Source organism: Tubulanus polymorphus, chromosome 8, assembly GCF_964204645.1.
Source record: "Tubulanus polymorphus chromosome 8, tnTubPoly1.2, whole genome shotgun sequence".
In the NCBI taxonomy this organism is placed as follows: Eukaryota; Metazoa; Nemertea; class Palaeonemertea; order Tubulaniformes; family Tubulanidae; genus Tubulanus; species Tubulanus polymorphus.
Window position 1 is genome coordinate 13,311,316 of NC_134032.1, and position 10,709 is coordinate 13,322,024.

Below are 10,709 nucleotides of genomic sequence, written 5' to 3' on the forward strand. Positions count from 1 at the left end.
CTCTGAATCCACTTCCACAGCTGAGGGGTTTGATTTGACTCTGAATTCACTTCCACAGTTTGTGCGGATTTGATTCTGGATCCAGTTCCACAGTTATACGTTAAATTTCACTCAGAACCAGTTCCATATATAGGTTAAAAAGAACCTGTCTGCGGAACCCATGCGATGCGATTCTCGCGAGCTCTTCCGTGATTCCCGGACGTCAGAACGTTTTGCTTTCTCCTGAATTTCAAACAACCCGATATCAGTCGCTCGATTCTCGACGTGGCAGCTGCCAGTTAGTTTACAACCCCGTGGTCTTGTGTCGAGTATTTTATTAACCATCTGGGAAACCAGCCAGATGCATCATAATGATGTATTGTAGTTTGTCATATATCTATATATCTATACGCAATATCGACTTGGTAAATATGTTTAGAATCTCGTCAAAGTGATTATTACATTTTCATGGTCTCGTTGTGACTGGTGCATTCCATCGCGTATAGGAAAGCGAGTTGATACGATCCATCTTTTAGTGATTTTCGAATGTTTTTCTATCATTATTCCGTTTAGTGTAATCTTGGTATTGTGATGATAAATTATTCAAAATCTCTAAAGTTGTTTTATTCATTAGTTGTTTAATCCCTCGCTTGGAAGAATTCATTTTCATTCAGAATTTTCGGCAATTTTTCGGCTCGGTGGTTTTGAAAATGATCGATGGAACTTTTACCAGATGGAACCTGGGTCCAGTGGCGTTAGAATTAGTATACACGGCTACGTACTTCGAGTCGGGGATTAGTGAACAAAACCGGTGTTAATCTGGATTAGAAAGGATTATCTCGCAAAGATTGTTGTTCGGAGCCCGGTGGTCGCGGGTGGATGCTATTTTTACGCGTTAGAATCGAAATGAATATATATATATATATATATATCTTTCTGGTCCGTTAAAATACTTTTAACAACTTGTTCGAACTGCAGCAGTTCAGGTCACGTTTCGACTCAGCGGTGCTGGCGCTATTAAAGATTAGGGTTATTGTAAGATTAACTATAGATAAAGCATCGAGGACACCTAAACTACAGTCGTTCCAACAACTTTGTGTAAACGGATAAAACAAGTACAATTGAATTAGAGATGGGCAGCGTTGATATTTGTAGCGCCATCTATTGTGAGGTGAAGACAAGGGATAGTAGTCAATGCGTGGAAGCTATACCTTTACTGAGGTGCGTCAATTGTGCATCTCTAAAATAATATTCACGCTTCGTTCCGGCTCCTATCATCAATTGTAATATAAATCCGTTATTGTGCCGTAATAACCATTTTGCAAGGATTCATTTTGTTATAGTTGTGATTTAGTTGTGGTTTTACCTAAATCCAATCGATGGAACGATTATCATAATAATCAATATATTAATGATATATAGATATTTCACCGAGTTGACCGAGTGACATTGTTACACGAAGAAAGTAAAAAAAAGAGTCAAAAGGCAAACAGTTACTAATGTAACTATTTACATAACCGGGGGCGAGAAACATAGACATGAGGGTATAAATTGCACTAATTATCATCAGTAATTAATCATTTTGATACTAACATAAACATTATTACGAGAGAATATGATATTAAACATTACATACACATTTCTACGACTAAAGTGTGTGTGATGTCATTAATTTCATTATATGTATTGTACGGACTGTTTGACCGTATGCATTCATGACGAAGGCAGAGGAAATCGTTGATAGCATCACTTATCATTCTAAAAATGGTATTTTTCAGGACGGACTATCACAGTATGGGCTCAACGCCCAATACCAGCGACGACGAGGGACTCGCCGGTAAGTTCTGATTCAGTTCATTGCGGCCCTGCTCGGACAAGCCCAACTCGGACATTTGATGAGAACCAATAATTCGCTTCCCTGATCTACAACTCTAACTTAACTGAACTTGGCCACATTTTAGGGTGCTCGATTGCCGGGAAATCAAGGCAAAAGTGGGGAAATTTGTTGAGATCAGACGTTTGACTAAACTCGAGACAAAAACCAATTCGTTTCCCTGATTCAACTTCTTAATTTATAATGAAATATGATGTAATATGACGTGTCTTATATAGCGCTAAATCCAGCGAAGCTTCTCAGAGCGCGTTACATTTTCTGTATTATTACCCCGGCCGTTTTATTACTCTAACGTGTATCAGTCCTATCCCTAAATTCCCTATCTATAACTCGTACTTCACTTACCTCGACCTGGAAATCGTGGAAATCAATGAGTGTCACAAGAATCATCTTAAGAATCCTCTTTAACCCCTTAAAGCATTCAGAAAATAGTCGGGGAATTTACTGAGATCGCGCGTATAGTCAAAAAGTTTGCGTCCATGTGTTTTACGTATTTTGACTTGCGTTGGTTGATTGGATTCTTAGCAGATCAAGTCAGGGAAACAACTTATGTCTGGGAAAGGAAAAGTCAGGGAAAAGCCAACACCGTCAATTTTGCCGGTCCCAGATTGTCCGAACTAGGGGAGGTTTATATTACGACTGTTAGATTGAATGAATTTTTTGGTGTTTGATTTATTGAACGAAAGTGGAAACAATTAAAAATCTCATTTCAGGTAATCACTGTCACACGACGAACGTGGATCGGTCAGTCGACAAGAGGGCGCGACGCAAACTGATGATCGCCAGTGTGTTATGTCTCTTATTTATGACTGGCGAGGCTGTAGGTAAGTCTTGACCCGTAGACTCCGCAATAACGCCTCACACGAACCGACTACAGCTACTTGAACCTTAAGTGGATGAGGATGAAGCTTAAAGCATTTAATCTCCTCTAAGCAGGACTGGCAGTTTTCAATACATAGCTGCAGCTTCTTCCTTATGCATTATTAGCAGCATTGAGGTTTCTCGTTTTCCCGATCAGGGAATGAGCTCCGACCATTCCTGGATTGAAGGGGCCTGTATGACCGATGGATTATTCCACTCCTTTACCACCCCCCGTGAAAGATATCCGATCAACCTATTCATCATATTTTCTCCCTTTCACATTTCACCGCCCCATTCATAATCAACCTTGAAAACTTATGAGTTAATAATTTTTTTTTTGTATCGCTAGGTGGCACTTTAGCGTCTAGTTTAGCAGTTGTAACCGACGCGGCTCATCTTCTGTCGGATTTCGCTAGTTTCATGATCAGTCTTTTGGCGATCTACCTCGCTACTCGGCCGGCGACGAAGAAAATGAGTTTCGGCTGGTATCGCGCAGGTAAGACTGTAGATAATAAGATAAAATCCTACTATTTACAGATTAAAAGAATTTAAAAACAAGAATTTATTTATTAAATCTAAAATATTTAAAAGACACGACGTTTCGATCTCACCTTAGAGATCTGTTTAATCTGTAAATAGTGGGATTTTATCTTATTATCCGTTCACCACGTTTGAGTGTGGTTATCGTTCTAAGACTGTAGATATTGTTGCATAAACATATTCAATTTGTTCTGTTTTCTGTAATGTCATTATTTCAAAATAGGTATTAAACTCTTATCGTATTGTATACCACATCCAATGATACGGAACAATAGATAATAGAATTGAATTATCAGAATCCACTTCCACAATTATATAGACTGTCATCGTAAACGAGTGAATTCTTACTCTAAGATTCAAATTTAAGCAGCAAGAACTGTATAGAACTGGGTTAAGGGCCCAACATTTCATATTTTCTATATAAAATAAGATAATCTTGAATTCATTTTAATAACGAAAAACTGTGAAAATTCATTAACCAATTTAAACTGTATTTATGATATAAAAATCATCATTATGGAGGGGCGCGAATGAAGATGATAAAAAGATTTTCTTTGATTACTCAGAGGTGATGGGAGCTCTTGTATCTGTGTTGCTGATCTGGGTAGTGACTGGTATACTCGTGTACATGGCCGTCATGAGAATCGTCGAGAACGAATACGAAATCGAAGGCGATATTATGTTAATAACTGCCAGTATTGGCGTCGTTTTCAATATCATGTAAGTATTCGCTGGTAGAAACATTGAAATAAATAATGTTAATAATGTATTACGACATTTATTGAGGTTCAGTGGTATTAATTCCTTTTAGTAACCTGCTAATTGCTGTTCAAGTATCACAACAAAATTATTCTTTTTTAGTTGATCTTGAAATTATTGAGATCGACCCTGTTATTCATTCGATTGATAGATTTCGTTTGATTTGTTTTGATTTGGTGTCCCTTACAAATCCGCCTGCCGGGATCGAAACAGTGGGTTCCGGAAATATTGAAATCTCGTCACCTCATGAGCCGGAGCCCAATGCGCTTGCAGCATGCCGCTATCCGTCCGTGATATCGATGATGTGATTTCGAAATGGGGAATTGTCCCTCTTATATATTTGATTCATTGATCTGATTTGACTTGATTTGATCTTCCTTTACAAACCCCAGTCACACCTGCCGGAAACGAAACTGGGGGTTCGATTTTGAAATCGGAAATCTAAGCACAAATATTGTTGGATGACCGGTCATAATTAACATAATATAGTGTGTTTAAATCGAAGTACATAATTGGGAAATTCGGTTCCGGTTCCAGTGTAAATAGTTTTTATCCAGCCAGAACCGACAAACGACTGAGTGACCTAATTAAAAAAACATTGAGATTTGGAATAAAACAAAGGTTTAAGATTAAGTTTTTAGGGCTAGCAGCCGCGTACCTTTCGCGTAAAGACGCCATATTGGGTGGCAAATATTTGCATAAGTTACCAGTAGTTTCTACATCCCCATTATTATGCTAATGATTTCAATCTATTACGCAGCATGGGAGCGACGTTACACCAACACGGACACACACACGGACCGGCGCCTACGCCTAACCCATCGGACATCGAATCGGATACGGACTCTCAAAGCGGAACGGACACCGACAAGGACTCACATGGACACAGCCACGGTCACAAACAGAATATCAACGTCAGAGCCGCATTTATACACGTGATCGGGGATTTCGTTCAAAGTATCGGGGTCCTGGTCGCCGCTATTATTATTTATTTTCGAGTAAGTAGAAAAAAAAACGATAAATTCTATTCAGATTTAAAGAAATGCGTGACGCGCTGATCCTCAGGTGACGTGTTCCATTCCGTTACGTACAAAAAACTTTGAATTTTGTAGCGTGATGAATAAACGACGATTTTTCTAAGATTTCAATGAGATTTACTTCCTCGAGCTAAGCTATATATATATATATATATATATATATATATATATATAATATATATATATATATATATATATATATATATATATATATATATATATATATATATATATATATATATATATATATATATATATATATATATATATATCGTCCCATAAAAGAAATCCCACAGTGATTCAGCCAAAGATGTAAAGTACTCGAATAGAAGTTTATGTGAGCAACGTTTGGTAAGGGATCATTCATTTATTACGTACGCATAAAATTTGAATTTTTCGACCCCCTCTACACGCAAAATCGGCTATTTTTCATATACATTAAGCATTACAGTAAGCAATTGCACTGACACCTCCCCCTCCCCTAATGCGTACGTAATAACTGAATCCCCCTAAGGGACTATTAGCCATCATCGCACGTACTTTACATCTTAAAAGCTGAATTTATTGCGGGATTTTTTTCGTATATTCATCTTACACGGACATTGTGTATCTTCTCTCGGCTTATCGTTACATCATCCCCCATTCTATATTCCAAATAGTTAAAAATAAACATATCGTATTTCATGTTACTATCGAACAGGAAATACAGCTATAATCATGATGTTTACTTGTGACCGATGTTTCTAATGTTATTTTTGCGATTTATTTTCAGCCCGATTGGAAAATCGCCGATCCTATTTGTACGTTTCTCTTCTCAGTATTAGTTCTATTCACTACTATCAATATACTCAGAGATACTTTACTAGTTCTCATGGAAGGTACGTTCATAGTCTAATTTGGGCTGATTAATTCACCTTTGTCGTAATTGATATCACCTCAGACAATTAGAAATCAGGCTGATATCAATCTCAGTAATCAGAGTTAATAAAGTTTAGTAGTTTATTCTTAATCAAAGTATGTACATGTACTACACTTTTATGACAGATAATAAAAATTACAAATCTTAACAAAATAATTTAATACAAAATTACATGTTGAAAAAATGGGGTAGCTATATTTACTCAGTTTCGTCGCCTCGAAGCATTCTCCGTCTTCTGAACATTGAATAAATGGAAACCCACAGTTAATGGTTAGAACGTTTCGTCTCGCTGTTTCGAAGTTTATTAAGACTCACTCTTTGTATTTCTGATGATTGAGTTTAGTTTAACATTTAGCAAAAATGTCGAACAACAACATTTCTAATCGTCAACTGTCGGCTTTAACTTAGCAATTAGAAATGAATATCTAACACCGGGCATCGAAGATTGTATCATCAGCGCACAGTTAAAACGTGTCTATAAAACCTATCTGCATTTTACCCTTAAGAACTCTGATTAAATATGATATATAATCTATACGATACATTTCAGGTACGCCACGAGGACTGAATTTCACCGAGGTAAAGTCGGCTTTCTTCGAGATAAAAGGTGTGAAAGAAGTTCACAATTTGCGAATGTGGTCGTTAACGATGAACAAAACTGCTCTATCGGTGCATATAGCTATAGGTAAGATTTTAACGAGATCGTTTTTTTTTTTAAACCGGACGACTGTCGCCTGTTTCAGAGCCTGTTTTGTCCGGATATCAAGAAGATTTCTGAGAAGTATCTGTCTTCCTCGAATTGTCACGTTATGGCTGAAATTTCGGACGTGACTCCCGCCATACTTGCCAGCAAGCGAGTGTGACGACTGAGGCCATTGTGAAATACTCAATCAATCGCGAGTCTGTGATATATATTTGTGTGTGTTTTATTTTCTAGATAAAGATGTCGAAGCTCAAGAGGTTTTGAAACAGGCGTCGAGACTAATACGAAAACGATTCGGCGTGCATGACATCACGTTACAGATCGAGGAATACTGCGAGACTATGGCGGATTGTACGGAGTGCAAGGACCCGAAAGACTAACTGATACGTATAAAAATTGACTGAATATTGTATCATCGTTGTTATTGCCCGAAGCAAGCAATGCGCAAGAGAAACGAAATTCATTCGAAGTAGACATAAAAGATTTGTTGTTGAAGTTCAAGGTCGTACGATGATATGGTTAACCGTCGCGCGCCATCGATCGATGGCGTCACAACGAGCTGTGCCGGATTTAGAAAATGTGTGAAACTTTTATCTATCGCTAGAAGGCAATGTCATAGGAGGGAGCCATCTTTCACGGAAGGAAACTTCACACAATGCCTGTAGAGTCTTGAGTCGGGCCCGGTTCCACTGTTGTGTCTCAATAGTCAAATCATTCGAAAACGAACTGGGTCAGAGTTAACTCTAAATGACTCACACCTGTGGGACAGGTACTTGCTGGATATGTGGTTTAATCAATTGAAATAGGTAGACAGGTTAATAGATATTTCATATTCATTGGAATATTTGACTGAATATGTCGAATTTGCAACATTAGTATGTTAATTAAACCACTTATAGAAATGTTGGCACTGGTGTCACATATTATTATTGATTATTATTAATGATGTACGATGTATTTTCTTCCATTCCACTCTTTTCATTCCATTTGTAAGAAAGGTGATTACCAAAAGTGCGTGTAAAAAATGTATATTCGTGGGGCATATATATCCTCGAAATGGGTTGAAAATCGTGTATTTCTTAAATTCTGGCGCCCAGTTAAGTCACTGTACTCATCACTTATGTATAAGTCTAAAAATGTCGTAAATCGTAAGGCCTGTCAAGATTAGTCTATGACCGGTCTGGATGAAATCTGAGCCTTGACAGTGCAACTTGCAGGCTGTTGGTCCCGAAAGGCGCAAGCAAATGTTTCAGTTGGTTTTTTTAAATGCCGGGTGCCCGTATCATTAGTACGTTGTACTTTTGATTCGTTTTTATTTACAGAGAGTATAAGGGTTTTCATTGGCAAATCGGACCAGAATCCACCGACTTTATTTTAACGATTTTTCATAGATTTTTATGTTCATCATTTTACAACAAATGTAGTTTATCAAATTTCGTTTTTTAAGAATTTCGATCGAGTGTCAAATTTGCCTTTTGTTTGTTTATATTTGCGACGGTGAAGTCACGCGAAGGTTATTTACATTCTTAATCGAAATAAAACACGAATTGGATCGAATAAAATGTTTCAGTTGAAATTTTAATCACGACGATAAGAATCCTAGTTTCTTTTTTTTTTTTATTTTCCAAATTATGAAATGCTGTTAGAGAGAACTAAGATTAGCATTTTTTTAAATGCCTATTTTTTTAGAAAGAAAAGTCCTGATTTCTTGTTAAAGATAATTTGCACGGCAATGGAGAATGTCTTTCTTTTAGTAAAACGTAGCCATTTTGTACATGAATATTAAACATTACTTTTCATTTATCGTGGAGATGTTCTACGGAGCACTGCACCGCTACTGTGGCAAGTGAGGATCCGCCAAGTTGGCCAGTCGTTTACTCGGGCTTAATTTCGATTAACAAATATGAATGTGCTTTTGCCGAAAAGTAAATCGAGTTACGTATAAAGGAAGTACTATACCAAGCCCCTAATTGACAACCTGTTTGGATTCGGGAGCCTAAATGGGGTGAAAATGGCTACGTAAAAGAAAGATATTTATTTCACTCCAACCGTAGGAATAGTAATAACTACGTGAATGTAAAATGACTGTAAAATCGCACCATCTGGTGTATGCGGGTATAAACCCTATTGAAAAAGTAGCCGTACCCGTGAAGCTTTGTAGGTAAACTTGATTTCATCAGTGATTTCATCAAAAATACTTCGTTTTGCTTTAATCATTGCTTCAGTAGCTTCGTCAGTTCAATTTAATGCTTCGCACTACAATATGTACTATCAAAAGCTGGTATTTCTAATGAAATCAAGTAGATCTATTAAGTGCAACCAGTCATCACGTTCATTGGTATGACGCTAGGGTTGCTGTTGGTTAGGATTAACCAGTGGTAGACATAACGATGATTAGAATGTAATTTATCCGCTGTATGTTAATTTCGAACAACTGGCCCCAGGTCAATAAAGCTCCTCGACAAATAAATGAGTGATTTTCTTCAGATATTTCTAATCCAACGCTAAACAATAAAATACCTCTCTCTATATATAATTATACATGTGATGTGCATATACTCTACGCCTATTTCGTATACGATGATGCTTTAAAACACTGAGAATTGTCGCGGATTCTTGTGATAATGTATAATAGTGTAATGTGAATCCCGATTTCATTCAATGTTATTGAGTTATACGGAGTATCGTAGGGCCGTAGGTAGCAGGGGCGAACGTCGGTTTTCGTAGATGAGTTAGTCTCGAATGTAGTTCGGTCTTACGCATTTCACGACGTCGACCATCTTTGAAATAGGTCCGAGCTACGGTGACTGTACTCAATCCCGTGGTAATTTCCGCGCTTGTTCCGACTAACTGACATTCGGTTTCATTTCATTTCGTCCGCAAATATTCGACTAACTCCGATAACCGAAGTTCGCCAGGACTGCAAAAGACTGATAAGAAACCTAGGCACCGCAGCACCGATTAAGAGCCAGGAGAAGATACTTGGCTTAGTAGGGTAATCAGTGACGCACCCTGCTTCGCATGCACCTAGACTGCGAAATTGTATGCCAATCTATACGGTCAAATACGGAGTCAAACTGAAATGAAATAAAAAAGTAGACTCCGTCTTTTACTTCGGTAAAGTACGGACTGGTAATTCTACCCGAGTTGGTGTCAGAATGGCACGAACGGTTTACGACAGGTCGGGGGTGGGGAGGGGGGCTTTACGTGAAACCACTCATGGGGGCTTATTGAGGGAAATGCTCTATCGTTCCACGCATTGACGCGATCAATGCAATCATTCTCAAATTCTACATCTGTAACAGAGAAGCAACAATAAGTTGGAGCGTTTAGCTAAGGAAGTGACCGGTGCACGCATGGATAATAATTTTGCGTTTACTTTCTGTGATGAAATTCTATATCAGCGGAAAGATATCATAATGTATAAAAAAAAAAAGTCAAAACGAGTCGTTTATTTTTTCATAATATAAAAAATATTACTATATAAATTGATATTTAAAATAAGAAGTGGATGTAAAAAGTTTATTCTATATGTAAAATATATCATTTCAACGTCATGTGTTTAAAAGCGTTAACCCGTGTATAGATATATCATAAATAAAACGAAACTATTTCATCAAAAAATAGCGGTTGTTTAGTTTTCAATCTTAAAACGTACATATTATAAGCAAGCGTGGATCCAGAGGGGGTCGGAGGTGAAAAGATTCTACCGGATATTGTATGTTAAAATTCCTGTGGCACAGACTGCTTTCAGGCTTAAGCAGTGCACACTATTTTCAAAATTTCTGCATAAAGGGTATTAAGTGCCCTTCTCATTTGATTTGACCCCCTCCCCTTTTCTTCAAGTTTACATCCGCCCAAGATAAGGATTAAATGATGCCGGGATTGTGCAATCAATTTGAAATTTAATTGGCCCTTTAAATGAAAATAAATAAATGAATTTTCATTGAACAGAGATCCTGCCTCTGCCGTACGCGAACGAATACTAAAGCCCCTAATTTTTACTTCCGGTTCGAA

At 37.5% G+C, this 10,709-nt stretch overlaps 1 protein-coding gene across 6 annotated transcripts in view; it reads left to right on the top strand.

The window, feature by feature from the left end:
• Window positions 1–10,291, top strand: part of LOC141909502 (proton-coupled zinc antiporter SLC30A2-like) — a 69,646-nt gene extending 59,355 nt beyond the window's left edge. For all 6 annotated transcript variants that reach the window (XM_074799902.1, XM_074799903.1, XM_074799907.1 and 3 more), the window contains exons 2-9: window positions 1,758–1,816; window positions 2,587–2,697; window positions 3,084–3,230; window positions 3,841–3,994; window positions 4,794–5,031; window positions 5,843–5,948; window positions 6,540–6,674; window positions 6,927–10,291. In XM_074799902.1, the coding sequence (XP_074656003.1) occupies window positions 1,758–1,816; window positions 2,587–2,697; window positions 3,084–3,230; window positions 3,841–3,994; window positions 4,794–5,031; window positions 5,843–5,948; window positions 6,540–6,674; window positions 6,927–7,072 (1,096 nt within the window). In that variant the 3' untranslated portion in view covers window positions 7,073–10,291. The remainder of the gene's footprint in view (window positions 1–1,757; window positions 1,817–2,586; window positions 2,698–3,083; window positions 3,231–3,840; window positions 3,995–4,793; window positions 5,032–5,842; window positions 5,949–6,539; window positions 6,675–6,926) is intronic.
• The last annotated feature ends 418 nt before the right edge of the window (window positions 10,292–10,709 follow it).